Source organism: Nothobranchius furzeri, chromosome 2 (genome assembly GCF_043380555.1).
Source record: "Nothobranchius furzeri strain GRZ-AD chromosome 2, NfurGRZ-RIMD1, whole genome shotgun sequence".
Lineage (NCBI taxonomy): Eukaryota > Metazoa > Chordata > Actinopteri > Cyprinodontiformes > Nothobranchiidae > Nothobranchius > Nothobranchius furzeri.
This window is the reverse complement of record NC_091742.1, coordinates 19,769,686-19,787,713: the sequence shown is the minus strand read 5'-3', so window position 1 is coordinate 19,787,713 and position 18,028 is coordinate 19,769,686. Positions and strand designations below refer to the sequence as shown.

At 40.4% G+C, this 18,028-nt stretch overlaps 1 protein-coding gene across 2 annotated transcripts in view; it reads right to left on the bottom strand.

Annotated features, from left to right (window-relative positions):
• The window catches only part of LOC107378161 (centrosomal protein of 128 kDa), a 104,408-nt gene that overhangs the window by 41,646 nt on the left and 44,734 nt on the right, over window positions 1-18,028 (bottom strand). For both annotated transcript variants that reach the window (XM_015948232.3, XM_054748382.2), the window contains 2 exons: window positions 16,073-16,237; window positions 15,033-15,197 (listed from right to left, as the gene is read on the bottom strand). In XM_015948232.3, coding sequence (XP_015803718.3) covers window positions 15,033-15,197; window positions 16,073-16,237 — 330 coding nt within the window. The remainder of the gene's footprint in view (window positions 1-15,032; window positions 15,198-16,072; window positions 16,238-18,028) is intronic.

Genomic DNA, 18,028 nt, shown 5'->3' with positions numbered 1-18,028 from the left:
TTTGGAGACAAATAAAATAAGTGTTAAACCTGATTTATACTTCTCCGTCTGCGTCGGTGCGGAGACACGCAACGCCATTATGGTGCAAGGGCTCTCCGAGGGTGATGGAGACACGCCCAGAATTTCGAACATCCATTGAAAATAACGGAGACCGCAAGCTTGTGATTGGTCAGGATGCTGCTTCCTGAATAAGTGTCACCAGCACCACTGTAGCTCCATTAAAAACTAAACAGATATTTAGTGGAAGACCTCGAACAGATTGAAGAACGCATCACGGAAAAAGTCCGAAAATATTAACATTTATTCTCCCATGACTGAAGGAGTACAAAATACAGAGAAAACATGTACGGAAAAGACGGGAAATCTGGGTTTGGAGGTGGCGACCATATGAAGAGGTGGATGAGAATGAAGAACAAATTTGGCCGTGTTATAAAGTCAGCATCTCTCTCGGGGATCAGAGAGCTATCTGTGAGTGTCCAGTGAATATATGTACAGTAGAATGGGTCTGATCCGTCCTTGGTAGCAGTTTTCTTCTCACTCCAGTGCTGCTGCTTCTGCTGCGTCACTCGTTTCCCTCTCGCCTGTGACTATCCGCTCTCCGCCACAGTTATAAATGACATTCAGATTTCAATTCAGTGATCGCCTGGTGTTAGAGCAGGGCAAGCAACCCAAGGGGAAGGAGAATTTCCCCAAATGGCGCCACCCCCGCTTACGTTTAAGAGGAAGAGAACTTTCATGTCAAAGCGCAAATGCAAAACACAGAGCATTATATCTTGTAAGCCCCTAAACAGCAACAGTATTTCAAGATGGCACATAACTATAGAGCATCGACCATTTATGAATATGAAACTGAAAACTTTCAAGCTAATAGGAATAGTTCAAATAGATTTTAGTGAGAAATATTAATGAAAATGGACAACTTTGTGAATGTGATACACGGAATTTGATAGTCAAGAAGAAAAAATATTACACATTGTAGCTTTATTTTGGTGCTCAGAGAGAATCCACAGACTGGGGAAAACACCCTGGTAGTTTGCACCCCTTATTAGGAGAAACCCTTCATGATAAGCTGTTGACAAATACAAATGTTGGTGTGTTTGTGCAACTATAGTGTAAACAAAGAAGTTTCCTAGGACTGGTTGTTAAAGATCCCTTTCGGCACAACAATTGATTGAAAACTTGGTGGAGTGAGCTTTGCCATAGATTTCGTGGTGAAACCAGCACGACACACCTTCAGTTGTGTGCCCCGACCTCATTGGGTGTTTCGGCCATTTATCTGCCGGGGTTGGCCCACCCCTGGTTGATCAGACCCGGGTGTGTGTCACTCGGAAGCACCACGTCATCATTTGGCAGCCCAAATTGCATCCCTTCGTTTCAGCCACAGCCAGTGACTGCTCTGTTCCGCTGCAGTGGCAAGCCCTTTGATTGCCCTCCTTTGGGCCTGGCCTCTGATTCCTACTTCCTTCAAAAGCCTTATTATGGAACTGGCTACAAAGCATCTGCATCCCACTTCCACTGGCCACACCTTCACGTTCTAGGGTCTGTTACCGTGTGATCCACCGACAAGTCATCTTCCACCCCCACTCTCACAGACTCAAGGGGTATTTTTCCTTTTGTTCCTTTTGTAGCCATGGTTGGGTGGATCCAAATCACTATAATACAAGGATTCTGCTAGCACGGGTAGCTAACCCGTGTTAGCCCCATTGGGGTCTGTTCCCTCCTGCCAGCAGTCTCTTCAGGCCGTCACCAGGTCTTTCCTGGGTTGTCAGCTGCCCTTTCGCAGTGGTCACTGGTTTTGACGCCAGACATCAAGAATTTTCCTAGGACTGGTTGTTAAAGAAAAGTATTATATGTGTCTCATCTTTATCCTCTTTGTGATTGGCTTGTTATGTTGAGAAGTTATACTCTAGATTTCAGACCAGGGTGTTTCACCCAGTTTAAATGTACAAATTATGCTTTAAAACAATAAACATTTCATGATTTGTGAATCATGAGGTAGCCATACAGTTTCCCTGAATGGTTTTATATTGTATTGCAGCACAACTACAGTTATGACCAGGATATGTCCTTCACTGAGGGGGAAAGCTTTCTAGAACTCATTATCTTTTCATCATGATAACTAAAATTTGGGAAATGAGACAAACATATAAAGCTGCTGCAATGTAACCCACTGACAAATTGTCTTGCACATTTAGCCATTTAGTGTGTCTGTGTTAAGAGGAGTGCTGACGTAACATGAGTGTGATTCAAAGACAGATTGAATGGATGCTGCATTTAGCTCCACATAAACGAGTTTTTACTACTCTAGGCTTTTCTATTGTCATTTTTTACACTGGGGATTTCCACATAATTCTCTAAAAAGCCTCCAGCTGCTTCAAAATGCTGCAGTAAGACTTTTTACAGGAACTAGTAAAATAGAAAAACAAGTTAAAAAAAAGAGATTATATTCCTCTAGTAACAGATTCACATCATTGGTTTAGCGTTCCCTTTTAAATGCAACATTTGGCTGAGCATCTTAGGTATTTAAACAGGCATGAATATTTAGCAACACATCAATGTTTATTCTGTAATTTCTATCTAAAATATGAAGGGGTTTGTTTTGAGTAAGGCTGCAGATAGAGCATTGATTCTCTACATCAGCCCCTTCTCTTTGATCCTGTTTCTAAATCAGTGCATGATGATCTGTGTGCAGGAGGAAGACTTATGGGGAAAACTTATATGAAATTAGTGTATTAACTACTTTTGGTCACATATCAACTTTCTTTATGAAAGGAAAAAAAACCAAAGCAAACAAAAAAAAACTATTTTAAAATACAGTTTCTAGGAAGACACCCCTCCATGCTGGCTTAAATAGGGATTAATTTGATACAGTGATAAAGACACCGAGTTCACGTTAGAAGCAGCTGACTTGAACAAAGTTTGCTTAAAAAACTGAAAAAATGGCCAGGGGGTAGAACAAATGACAGAAAGAGGACAAATAAAGATTTTCTGTTACTCAAAGATAAGTGACCCACCCATCTATGGCAGCTTTCAGAGTCAGAGGACTCCAAAATGCTTTACACTACAGTGCATCATTCATACAGGGAGTGTAGAATTATTAGGCAAGTTGTATTTTTGAGGAATAATTTTATTATTGAACAACAACCGTGTTCTCAATTAACTCAAACAACTCATTAATATCAAAGCTGAATGTTTTTGGAAGTAGTTTTTAGTTTGTTTTTAGTTTTAGCTATTTTAGGGGGATATCTGTGAGTGCAGGTGACTATTACTGTGCATAATTATTCGGCAACTTAACAAAAAACAAATATATACCCATTTCAATTATTTATTTTTACCAGTGAAACCAATATAACATCTCCACATTCCCAAATATGCATTTCTGACATTCAAAAACAATACAAAAACAAATCAGCGACCAATATAGCCACCTTTCTTTGCAAGGACACTCAAAAGCCTGCCATCCATGGATTCTGTCAGTGTTTTGATCTGTTCACCATCAACATTGCGTGGGGGGATGAACCAATTCACAAATTTTTCTTATTTTATATATAGTAAAGTCAAAAGATTTCACTTTAATCTAGCAAAACCTTGTGACACTTCATATCTACTGTTTATTTTTCAACTCTGAACTGCGTTAATAACCCAACATTCCCTCCAATCTGATGGCCAATCAAAACAACAGAAGACTTGCTATTCGCCCTGGAACAAAGTGCATGGCTGGCTTTTACCGCTGGCCGCTGCAGTATGTCGCCACCCGTGTGTCAGGTGATCAAAGCGACAGGCCGTGTGGGGACAGCCTGCCCTTGCGCGGTAGCTAGGTGTAACATTTGTTTAAATAAATCAATAACTTGTTGCAAACGATGTTTATCCCTCTGTGATTTTATTGTCAACAATCTTTAAAATGGTGGTTCTCTGAGACTATTATTGTTTTGTTTTTTGTTTTGTTTTCCTAGTATATTTTAATCAATATTTGAATGTTGTGGCAGTTTGGTTTCTTTTAAGTATATTTGCCAAAAGTGTAATAGTAAGTATAACGGTTTATTTCATTCCACAACAGTGAGGGATCAAAGTGAAAAAGATTTCTCTTTTGTGTAAACTGATACAGCTTTAATGACATTTTAAAATAAAACATTACATGCAGTAAATTCTTCAACAAAATATTCTCAGATTAAAATATTTATAAAATAAAATAAAAAAATGTAGTAAATAATTATTGTTGTATCTCTACTGAACCTCTGGAGAGTGCTTCCATGTCTATCAGGCCCACGTCAGTTCGCCCCAGAGCAGCTGTGGCTACATTGTAGCTCATCCCCACCAGCGTGTGAATGTGTGTGTGAATGAGTAAATGACTGATTGTGTTGTAAAGTGCCTTGGGGGGTTCTAGGACTCTAGAAGGTGCTATATCAAAATACAGACCATTTACGTTAGACTCTGCTGCTTTTGCTTTTCATGTCTCCCTCTGCCATTTGGAAAATGAAGACTCCTACATCCAGATACCTTTAAATAACTAAAGCTCCAATTTCAACATGATTATTCTGCAAAAGTTGTCAAGACTCAAATTACACTGCAGCCTGCTGTGACTGGCTCTTGGACTTATTGACTGGCAGGCCCCAGTCGGCCATGACAGAAAACAGGATTTCAACCAGCATACAAACATTGGTACTTTATCAGCCCTATCTTCAACACTGTCCACTAGGACTGAACAATTTTAGGAGATAATTGATTTGTCTACGAGAAATTGCGATTTCAGTTCAATTTGACATATATATATATATATGTATATATACATATATATATATATATATATATATATATATATATATATATATATATATATATACACCGTAAATCCTCTAATACAGGCCCGGGCCTGTATTTGACTCAAGCTCATCAAGCTCCAGGCCTTTATTGGAAGGAGGGCCAGTATTAGAGGCAGGCCTCTATTTCTAATTGAGCAAAATGAACTAATTGTTCGCTGGAGTTTTTGACAATTAAAATTGTGCCCACATTTTCAAAGTTAAACACATTTCTTTTAACAACGGTAGTTTCTGCTTCAGCCCTCTCCCCCCTCCCCCTGCTTCAGCTCTCTCCCCCCTCCCCCTGCGCAGCAGCCGCAAACTCACTGATGCGCCTGCAGCCTCTCGGAGTTCCTGCTGCTCTAAACATTAAAATAATTATTTCATTTTCTGTTCCTCACTTCTGATGACCTTCAATGGTGTCTGTTTGTTGCAACAGCAGGTACAAAAACTAACTTGTTTTTATTTGACTATTTTTCTGTCCTGTCTGTTTATTATCTTCCTGCATCTCCTCTCAATCCTAAAGAAAAACTGCTACCTGGGTTCATATATATTCACCTCATGAGTTACCTTTGAACTGCAGTTCTAAAAGATCTACCGACCGCAAAAACAGCGGAGCGCTCGCTGTTTGGCGGCCGTATCAGTGATCAGTGCGTCGGAGGACAAGGTGATGCGCGCAGCGCCCCGCTCCACAGCATGCAGCGAAACGCATCAGGCGCAAATAAAAGACAGAAAACATTAAAGGAAATGAAATGACATGAACGATCGCGTGTTAAATTAGTTTTTGAGGTGGCGACACCTGATTGTTACTGTGGCCGTGCTCAGGAGGCAGATCTACCGACCGCGAAAACAGCGGAGCACTCCCTGCTTGCCGGCCGCATCAGTGATCTGTGCGTCGGAGGACAAGTTGTTGCGCCCCGCTCCACAGCAGCGATACACATCAGGCGCAAATAAAAGACAGAAAACATTAAAGGAAATGAAACGACATGAACGATCGCGTGTCAGTACCTACGGTCTGGCACAGCGCGTTGCCCCCCCCCCCAGAGCGCAGGAGCTTGTCACCTGCTGATAGCAGGCTGCTGTCTTTTCCGAGGGCTGCATCTTGCCGGTCATTATCACGTGACAGCGACTAGTCGACGACAGGCATAAAAAGTCACTACAGTAATCCCTCGTTTATCGCGGTAGATGTGTTCCAGACCTGGCCGTGAAAGGTGAAAATCCGCGAAGTAGGGACTCCCAGCATGCCCCTCGCGGGGATTCCCTCCACGTTGCACCTACGTCACAAACCGCGGCTATAAATGGAAGTCGCCTTTCCAGCTCACCACTCAGTCATCGTTTCTTCAGATTCATGATCAGAGTTTCCAACCTACCGATCAATCCAACGAACTATCAGCTCATAGTAAGTTATCTTACTTACTTCTGGAAAGCCCGGCATTTCCGTGTCACTTCGTTGACGCTCGAACGCTCGGGGGTTTCCTAGATCAGCCGGCGTTTCACCGACGCTATCACTTCCGCGTCTGTGAAACCACGCTCCCTATTGAATTATCGTATGATCACATTCTCTTTTTGTGGAAAAAACTCAAGAAAAATTTTTTTTACTTGTTTTTTTCTAGTTTTATTACAAAAAGTGCATTTTATGATGAAATTGATGAAAAAACAAGAATTTCTTGATATTTCGCATAGAAAAATACCGCGAATCAGTGAAAAATACCGCGAATCTGCGAATTCCCCCTGAAAAATGCTCCAAAGAAAAAATCTGCGAAGCAGCGAATCCGCGATGAACGAACCGCGAAGTAGCGAGGGATCACTGTATAGTGAAGTTGACTAGTTCATACAACCCCTACTGCTGCTCTCCAGAATGTTCTGCAGCATAATCAGCACGTTCTCTTTGAACTTGATAGTGTAATGACCTGGCTGGGGTTGTAAGCCATGTGCATTCTGGGTATTGTGTTATATGTGTTTCCTATCGTTCTGCTAGTTCCTATGTGTTGATTTGCGTGTTGTGTGAGTGTTATGTAAGCCACAGGGAAGGTGATGTGTGTTCTGTGGAGGGGTTGAATTAGCATGGTTAACTGACACCGTGACTCTGTGTGGTAGGAGCGTGATAGAGGTTCGTGTCTGTAGCGTTACAAAGCGTTGAAGAAAAAGCTCAATAAAGATCTGCGTGAACCTCTACTGCCTCCTGCTGGTTAATTTGGGGACTATAACCCTGCCGCTGGGACGCTCATACTTGCTTGTTACCACAATCCACCCGACCACAATAAGAGACCGGCCATTATTTACCTCCGCTGACTCCGGCACCGGCCAAAATTGGAGACCCGGCCTTTAATTGAATACCGGCCTGTATTAGAGGATTTACGGTGTATATATATATATATATATATATATATATATATATATATATATATATATAGCCATACAATAAAAACATTACAAGCTATTAATTTTTTTCTCCCAAAATTTTCTTCTTTAATCTTTAAAAGCATTTATGTGCTTGTGATTTACCAAGGCAGGTTAACTGGACGTTTTCCTGGGTTGTCTTTTTTTTCTTCGTTAAAGCACTGTTCAAAACACCCCACCCCCCCATGTTCTGTCCGGCTATAACAGCAGTCAGAATTGATGTCCGAGTGCAGAAAACAAGCTTTACAGTTTTACTCTCACAGGTGGAGTATTATAGTTTAAGCTACAATGCCCCGCCTGATATCAAAACTTTAGTAGAAATGCTTTTGGTTGGTTTAAATCCCAAAGGTCACGGACACGTGGAATGAAAGAGAAAGGGGAGAGGAAAAGAAGAGGTGAGGTAAAAAAGTTCACAGAAACAAACAATAAAGGATGTACAAGAATATGCTTCTAGACCAGTAGAAAGAAAGAGATGATGCGAAGAAAAAAAAGGGGACACACAAAAAACAACAGAACCAAAATACCACTGCGCCAAACCTTATTCTTTTATACTTCTCCATTGGTGCGTCAGTGTTGTAAAACAAGTCGTCCTCAGGACAGCCGAGGCTGTAGCGTTTTTTTGGAGTATACTGCCATCCGTGCAAACACGACGCTAGTGTTTACATTGTGTTTTTGTATTTCAGAGACTTTTTAACATGTGCAAATTTGTCCTCCACCTCTTCATCCAGTCAGTTAAACTTGTGTCCCCTAATTTTCCGACATGAATAAAAAGTTTGCTGTTTCTTTGTACTCCTTCAGTCACAGTTGTATTGACGTTTATATAGTCAGACGGTGCTCAACAAAGTTGAAGGAAGCGGCGTACTGACCACCCACAGGCTTGTGGTCTCCGTCGTTTTCGACAGATATTTAGAAAAGTGGACTCTATTCCATCTATCCTTGCAAGCCTTTTAGAGAGCTCTTGTGATGACGGACAACGGCGTTGCGTGTCTCCGTACTGACGCAGACGGAGACGTATAAACTAGCCTTAAGTAGGACTTTCAGGCACACATCAACACTCCACAGTCTGGCTGCAACTACACAAAGAAGCAGCACCTGCAAATGCAATATTGTGAGGAAGCTGCTATAAACCGAGCAGCTGAGCTTGTGCCAGAACAGATACATCTCGCCCTGCTAACAAAGCAAAACATAACTTCCCTTGAGCTATGCTTGGTAAAAAGATGACAAACATTAATTTGCAAGAGCAGTCACCCACAGCTCAAAAAAGTGTTGCTTCATTTTCTAAAGATAACCCAGAGACAGGGTATTTTTGCATATTCAAAGTGAGAAACAGTCCAATTTTCTAAATCCTTTCTGTCCCAAGCCTTGCCGAAAACAATGTTGCTGCACAGGTGTAATGTGTTCCCCCCCTTCGTTTTCACTCCAAGCTAAATGAATTTCTGAAGTTGTTGATTTGGCAGCATAAAGCATGGAAGCAGAGGTCCCTTTCTCCTGGAGTGTACAGCCATACGTAAGAGCATGTGACTGTGTGGGAAGATGAAGCATGTCTCAGCATCTCGCTCTGTTAACTTTTTTCGAACCACCAAAGCCTGCTTGGCACGGTGGCAGACAAAAAAAGGGAGGTGAAACTATAGGAAAAATGTAAAGAGTAGGCACTGTAACGTCCAGCAATGGTCAGTTTTTAGGTGCAGTTTGATCATTCAACATCTGGTCAAAAAGGAGACACGAGACTGCATGTGTCCCTTTTAAATCAGCCTGCCTTCATCCCACCAGCTGGAGCTCAGAGCCTGCAGCTCTGAACACAGAAAACAAAATACCAACAATAATGTTCTCTCCTCAAGGTCCAATCTTTCAAGGTTCTTCATGCCTCCATATAAGGAACACTCGCAGCCCAGATTTCCTAAATCAGATATGAACCTCTACAACTTATAAGCTAGATAATCATTAAATAAATGTTTGTTTATTGCTACTTATAATATTTATAATATAATGAAATGTTTCATTAATCTGTGCTCAATGATTGAAGTTTGAAATGAATGTTATGGTATGATTACAGTGATTGAAATATGTTTCAGCATGTTAATATGACAAGGTCATCACCATTTGCACTCACGCAAGGACAAAGTCATGACACATAATTAGTCCCTTACCCCAGATCAGAGCCTCCGGTATCAAAGAAGGCATCTTTCTGAGATTCTTGGTAATGTTCCTCAAACTTGTCAACCTCTGGTTGGCTACACAAATTCTAACAAGAGAACATTAAAACCAGATCACTCTGGTTTTTCCTCAGTTCTAGAGAAAGCTTCAGACCAGCCATCTGAAGCAAAACCCTCTTTAACAATCAAAGCTTTTGACATGTCGTCAAAACCTTTTTGCACCTGCTAAGCTGATACCGCAACAGTTCCTGCAGAACGAGCTGATATTGTTTAGACTCCTTCAGAGTCCCAGACGCGCGGTTCCATCCATCTGTCGTGACCCGAGACATCTCTGGACTGAAGAGTCGGTGCCACGGTATGCTACAGCCCTTCGGTGCCAGAGGTCAGCCTTCCTCTCTGACCTCTCTGACCTTCGGATCCACCAAGAGGGTCTCCGAAAACGGGTGAAGTAGACACACAGATAGCGTCTGATGTGTTTTTGATAATAATCAACTTCATAGCTTAAAGCAAACCAAATTCTTTTGCATCCAGAACTCAGCTCTCCTAGATACGGAAGTTCTGACTAACATCACATTCACACATAGGTTCATACATCACATCTAGTTCCATCCATCACAGTAAATGTTAGTTACCTTGTCATGTTTTAATTGTTGGTCAAATAAATTCTTACTTTTATAAACCTGACTCTTTTCTGAAGCAAAACGAAGTGTGTACAATCCCTTAATAAATAAAGAATCCTAGAATCTTCTGATTAAATACCGTAAAGGCCAAGCAGGGTTGGTATTCTATATTTATATAGAGTATCACAGCTTATTGGTCATAAGTAGAGGTAGTATATATTGAGCTCTTAAAGCACTCAATTTACCAAACCCTACAGCAGGAAGTTGAAAGTGTTGTCTGTGGGCTTCAAATGAAAGAAATGCCAGTATTTTTTTGAGCAGAACTGCTGTGGCAACCAAATCTTTAGTACTGCTAGTTTCGATATGAGACGGCACGGTTTATGTCTCTTTTAGAATGTGAAGAAATCTAGGATGGCATGTTTTTTGTGAAGCCATATGCTTGTTTCACCTCCCACTGGGAAATTGGAAAAGATGGTAGCATTCAGATGGAAACAGATGGAGGAACTGCTAAGACTAACAGTAAGTGTAAACGGCGAAGAAGGAAGTTTTCAAAGAGGGATTTTCACTTCGTTCTCTTTGCATAAATCAGCAGAAAGGACAAAAAGCCACAGAAAATATATTTTTCTATTTCTTTTAATGTGAAATGTTTCACTCGTATTCACAAGAAATTTATTTTTAAAGCTCTCATTAACAGTTTTTTTTTTCAGTACACTCGCTGTTGTCTTACAAATGAATGTCTTGTGTGTTGTTCACTGTGGGAATAAAAGCACTGGTGCTTACGTTTCAGGAAGTGGAAGTTAGCTGGTGGAGAGGGGGGCAGAAAATGGCAGCATTTGGAGTTTTGGAGTCATTTATATTCATGATTTTGTACATCTCGCCACTGATTGGTTAACAGCAATGCAACTCTTCCACTGACTCAACGTACACATGAGAGTTGCATTGCTGTTAACCAATCAGAGGAGTTCTGCCATGTTGTGGAGTTGCTAATGCTAACGCTGAATTGTTCTTAATCTGTTTTTTACCTGGTTAAATGCTTAGGTTCTACTCGAGACATGCTCTGCTCTCTCCTGGCATCAAATCAACAACAGCCTTGCCCATTGCGAGCCAAGATGGACGAGTCCATGAATGCTAAATTACAGTGTGACCTACAGAGAGGAACATAAGTATCTGACCTCTCAGGCTCAGCAGCCTGCACTCCCAAGCTCTATGCCACCAGAACACAACCCGCCGCAACAAAATAAAAGCAGTGTTATACAAAATGGAAGGACTGTCAGTGTTTACAGTTTTACAGTACCAATTTATTAAAATTTTTGCGGGGTATTTATTTGAGATTTTATGTTTTTTATTATTTGCGCTAAAGAAAAATAATCATTAGATTATTTGTCTAATTAGACATTAGAATAGTCGACTTTTTGATAAAATAATCACCCGAATAACTGTTTTAAAAATAATCGTTTATCCCAGCCCTAGTCTCAACACTTTGTCTGACGTCATGACAGCATCAACAAAGTCCCAAGTCTGTGAAAAGGTGTCCGGTTCTTTGAAAGAACCAGCTTAGAACCAGTAAAGCACCGGCTCTGGCACCATTACTGAACAAACTCTGGAACCAATTTTGGTGGAAAAAATTCCGGTCTGGTCGGTTTCAAAAATAACAAGTAAAAGTCGGCAAACTTGCTCTTTAAAAAGGAGAACCACTGCAAAGTTCCAGTTTATCTGCAGACAGATTTTTTCATACAAATCCATCAGCAGTCAATGCAGATTGTGAACTCAGTCTTGAGCACTAACAAAAAAACCTAAAAATTAATTCACAGGAGCCAGTGAAAACTTTGGGTAGAAAATAATAAATAATAATGGGACCTGGTTTGATGTGCCACATGTTAGGAGCGTATTAGGTTTGGGCTTTAATGTGGCTATTAGAAATACCAGAGTACCAAAAAACAGATACTGAATTAGCCATTCTGGGTAAATGTTAATCTCTGACTCTGGTTTGTGATTCTTCAACAAAGAGTCCATCTTGTACAGAATGATACATCAAACCATTTGGTTAATGGAAAACAAATGTCCTTATATCTCATGGTGACTTTCTAGCGAATGTGATAAGTAGGGTACGGTTGAACCCTGTGAACAGTTAATATTCTCACTCATTAGCCAACCACCTTTCAACATAATGGAGAGGTGGGGCATCACGCTGGATCAGACTGAGACCTCTAATAAGAGCAGCCAGGATTATTATCCTCAACCAAGAGAGGAAAATGAGATGCAAGCCTGTTGGGGAGCAGGTGTGTGTCACAGTGTTTATGAGACTGTAAATACTTCCAGAGGACAACTTAAGAAACAAATTAGTGGACAACAAAGAGAGGTTACAGGATGTAATTAAAGAATGATGCGTGGTTATGAGATATATATCTGATATATCTTTGAACTAAATAATAAACATTTTTTAATAAAGGAATTTTTTATGGAAACAAAGATGTAATGTTCAAAGAATAGATGACATAATAAAAGACAAGTTGAGATTTGGGAATATTTCCAGTGGACGTTTTGTGTCATTTAACACATCACTGGCATGGCCAATAAGGGAATATGGAATTAATCAAATAAATCAGATAAAAAATCAGACATGAATTTACCCCAGTGAACTAATAAAGTGAAAATATTTGACACAGTGATTATAAATTTGACCATCTGCCTATAACACACAATCTGTTACAAAAACAGCTGAGTTTGTAACACTAATCCGGTCAGATTTGTAGGATTAATAGAAATGTTGGTTGTACTTTATTAGAGGTTATGTCTGTCTGCACTCACCAAGTGTTGTAATTTATCTCTAACAATGATAAATCGTGTGTGTGATGGCCTAAATGACTTCTCTACCAATAAATTAAGTCATGTCAATCTCCAATCTTTGTACAACTTTAATTTATTCATGACAGTTTACAATAATTCTGATTAGCAAAAATAAAAAAAGAAAAATCAGATTTGAGCACAACTAACCATTTTTTTTATGTTAGATGTGTTTTAGTTTTACTTTCTGTTTTCAAATGAACCTTTAAAAAAAGTTTGTATTTTTTAAACATTAAAACATCTGCCTCAAATTTCATTTCATTACATGACTTGTTTTTAAAAATCAGGTTTGGGTGCAAATCAGCATCTCAACATGAGTGATTAGGATAATGGGAGAAGGAGCTGAGCTTGGCAGAACACAAGAGGATTCTTCGCATTGCCAGTTGGGTTGCTGAAGAGGCCACTGGAACAATTTGGCAGAAGAAAAAGGTGTTTCTGACTCTGGGACTTTTAAAAACTTCCTACCTCAAAACCCATAATTGGTCCATGCCTAAGCTCAGCCTCTATAATCCTTGCAAAACAGGACATCAATGGTAGAGGAAGCCATGAGATCCCCTCAAGTTTTAGTCCTCCAGTAATGTGCCAAAACTAAGACATCTTTGCTGCAAGAAAAGACTACAGTTGGCCAACAATTTGGCAAATTACTGTCACTTTCTTGGAATAGCAATCTGTTACTGCCAGGTATTTTTACATGATAACAAAACTGAGGCTTATCAAAACAAAACAGGCTTTGTACCAGTCTGGTGAGATAAAGATGTATTGTTTTACTAGTTGATCTATGTTTCAGCTTTGACTTATAGTCATTAACTGTGGAACAGGAACTAGGGATGGGTAACGAATTCGGTACTTTTTAAGGTACCGACCGAATTCCATAGTACCGACCGAGCACCGATTCACGTCATTTCAAACGGTGCCTCGTTTCGGTACCCGTCCTTCATAACGAGAACTTGCCAAGACATCTGCGCATGCACAAGAGTGTTATGTCATCGCAGTTGTAAACAGAGCAGCATGGTAGAAAGAACACACGCTAAAGCTTGGGTCCACTTCACTAAATGTGATGGGAAACTGGATGATGACGAAACCAGTGACAACGATCTAAGTGAGACATCCTCATCTTAATCTGCTCCGGTAGGTAAATAAAATGTTTAAGATATGTTAGCTTGATATGTTAGTTTCCATTGCCACCGTTGTTATCAGCTAATGGTGCATTCGCTTTCTCCTCGGAAATTCTAACTTCCCAGTAGGAAAAATCAAATGAAAAAGGACGGCAAAAGGAATGAAGATACACAGTAAATTTAGTTCACAGTAAAGATGTTTGCTTCAGTTTAATTATCAGCTTATAAAACTACAAGGACGATGTTAAAATACAAACAGTTGAATGTTATTTATCGTGATATTTATCAAATATTGTTATATATTGAGAAAAAAAATATATTATTATAAAAGACAATTAAAATAATAAACACTCAAAAGTATCGAAAATTGGTACCGTTAAGTACTGGTATCGATTCCTAGGTACCGGGAATTAGTACCGAATCGATTCAAATGTCAAAGGTACCCATCCCTAACAGGAACTAACGAGTGAAATGAAATGGCCAATACCAGCAGCTGAAATGAGCTTCCTTGTTGCAGTTGCTGGACTTACAGTACCTTTACAGATAGGGAGGAATTTGGAAGTGGCCATCGTGTTCAAAACAGTCATCTGAAGTGTTTCATGCTTTTGGTAAGGATGCCTTCTGGACAGCTTTCTAATGTGACTCTTCAGACATGTCCCACCTTGAGGCAGCCCAAGGACTCCGAGAGATTATATCTCATGGCTGTTATAGGGGAACGCTTTGGAGTGCCCTTAGTAAAGCTGGAAGAGGCAGCTGGGATAAGAGGTCTGGGAATCGCTGCTTCAGCTGTTGCCTTTGCAGCCTGATCCTGGACAGGCAGTAGAAAATGGACTGACTGACAATCCCTAACAGACAGTACTACATAAAAACAAATTTCAACAATTTAGCATCGAGTAAAGCCAAAAATCTAATATTTCCCCCAGGAGTTTGAAATGTTAAAAATAAATGCCAAAGTAGCAGTGTCAGACTTCTCCTTAGGGAAAGTATTTGTGTAAGTACAATGTTTTGAGCATTTATTGGTAAAGGTTTTTTAAACTTTGCAGTAAACACATAAAAGGCAATCAAAGGCTGAGAAGGAATAAAGAGGAGTAACAAATCTAATACCTGCAGTTTGTCTTCTCTGTTCTTCATCAGGCTACGGCAGGCCGTGTCCAGTTCTTCACCCATCGAAGTCAGGACAGTCTCTTGCTCTGCCTCCAACTGCAACACCTTCTGCTCCAGCCTCAGTAGTTCAGACTCAGATGCACATCTCAGCTCACCTAACATGGTCTGATGATAGTAGCAATGATTCACAAAGAGCAATTGGGTTCAATCAAACCCATCCAGCCATGTTTCTTTATTCTGGTCATTATTGCCCACAGTTTCAGGGTCTCTACCAGGGACAAAGGCAATCGATGATCCAAGGACGGGAACTCTGTCATCAGTGCTACCTAGGGACAACGAATCATTATCTCGTCACTGAGATAATAAACTGGCCCTGTTACATTAATAAGAGTCAGTTTTCTGCACTCAACCAGTTTCAGATCAATACCTGGCTTCCCTGAAAGAGCCTCATACAACTTATCAAGCATCAGTCAGGGAGGTGAGCAGATGTTAATCCTCCACGCCTGAAGCCATATTGGTAAAGACTGAAAAGGCCTGTTGATGTGGTGCATCTGAACCTTTAGAAAATACTCTTAGATTTATTTGATAACTGGTTATTGCACAGCAAGTGAGAAAGGGAGAGAAGTAACATTTGTTTTTGTATTTTTGAACAACTACACTGCTGACACAACTGGAATACCCTCTGAAAGCTGTAAAGGAACTGTATATGCACTGATAACAAACACACAGCCTGACTCCACATCATCAAATGGATTGTGATTGTGTTCGAGAGATACAGACAGTAATGGTAAAACTTGTAGTTTCAAATTAATGACGGTCAATAAAATTTGACGGTTTACTGCATTGTTTGGCTTAAAACAGACTACAGCAAGCCTTACTACTTGGAATGATGTTCTTTGCTTTCCTAGTACTTGAACCATCTCTGTCACAACTCTAATCAGCCTAAGTAGCTTGGCATTGCAACAAACATCTGCATTTATAATCCGTCTGTTAATGACACACATTACACCAGGAAAACATGGCAAGGATTCTTGGCTTACTTTGTCTTCCAGTTCCTGCTTCAGCTGCTGGTATTTTCTGTGCAGAAGCAAATGTGCTTCTTCCTTCGTGCACAGCTGCGCTGCCAGCTTATCACACTCATCCTTCATCCTGTCCAACTTGATGTGCAGCGCCGCGCACAGCTCCTTGTCTGATGCTGCATCTGCCTGGTAGGAGAGTGATGCATGTCAGGAGCTATGGTAAATGCATTAATTGCAGATAATCAGGAATAGTGGACTACAGAGACTGAAACAAATCTGTATTAAAATTGTATTTTTAAATCTGGAAAATGTAAAGGATTTTCTAAATAGGATACTGGCAAAATTAAAATTTTGACCCACAACAGCTTTCTTCTAAAATCCAGTAATATCTATAAGTCAGTGGTCGCCAACTGCCTTCTCGAGGGTCAGTATCCAGCATGTTTTAGATGAGTCACCTGTTCAGCAGCTCATTAAGCTCTGCAGAAGCCTGTTAATCACCCGCTGATAAAAATCAGGTATGTTGAAGTAGGGAAAACAGTTAAACATGCTGGATGCCAGCCTTGGAGGAGGAGAGCTGGGGATCTCTGATCTAAGCTCAGAAAAACTAATGATGCTATAAGTCTTTGTGCCTAGGGCACCTTGGCCCAAGTAAGATTTCCATGGCAGAATGGTCCAAGAAGGGTGAGAAGAAGAATGGTTCAGATGACCTATCATGAAAATAAAGGCTGGCGCCCCAGAGTCCCTGACCCCCCCATCAGTGAGGGTTTCTAAGGCCATGCCCTGGAGCCAGGCCTGAGTGCCCAAAAAATAGTGTAGCGCTCATCGTCTCCTCTTTGCCCATTTTTTTGATTTTCTGAGCACAATTTGACTTGTGACACAGCGGAGATGGCGGAACCACCCACTGGGCTTCAAGTCAAAGCTTCAGAGACCTATGTGTGACATCACTGAGGGTTTGTCCATATTTTTAACAGTCAGTGGTGTTAACACATTAACATTGCTTTGTATTTACAAGAATGTATTCTGTAGATCAGACCACTTCAAAAAATTCTCTGGCTAATGCTATTTACTTTGCACTCCAGAGGGATTTTACAAAAGTCTCAAGCTTTCCACTATCAAAACATATGAAAGTGCAAAGAATACAAGGACTGGCGAAGGCAGGAATGACACAAACAAAAAATAAAAGTAGGGGGAAAAAATTAAGAAGCTAGAAGTGAAAATGTAAATTAGAATTGAAGGGAAGTAGGAAAAAAAAAGGATTAAAATAGAGCGATTCTGCAAGAAGAAAGACAGAGGAAAAGAAATCAAGAGTGAGAGGACAAGGAAATTAGAATATTTTAAGCCCTCTTTGACAGTTGACTGTATCACAATTGCAATATGGGCTCCCAGCTATGCTGTATAAATATTGGGTGGGCTTCTTTGGGACATCTGGTGCACCCTTAGGCTAGCATTTAAAATCATTCCAACAAACGCCCTTGTCCTTTCTGCACTTGGAAATGACACCATTACAATGAGCTATGTCAGATATTAATGTCATACAGCACGGCTAATGGGCTAAACTTACCATATCAGGAGGAGCCATGCCCCTCAAGAAACAGTCCTATGGAGGAGGACTAATCATTGGAGATATTGAAAGTAGGGAGGGGGTGGTGATGAGGGGGAAGTTAGGAAAAGTCCTCTATCTCCAGCACAGCCTTGATGAGGCTTCTGTGGGTCTGATATGAAGGGGCTTCTAAATATTCATGCTTGGAGCTTTCGTATTACCATCTAGATCTATTGGACAACACATACTATTGAGAACTCAGCTGGTTTTGTACTCAGAGGACAAAACTCCAAACAGTGAACTACAATCACTCTAAATTAAGCTGCCATGTGACTCTCACTGGGCCCAAACTTTAACTCTGTTTATGAAATCAGGATTCAGCATAACTAAATATTGTTAGTTGGTTTTGTTCGGTTTAAAAAAGGAGGGATTGGTAT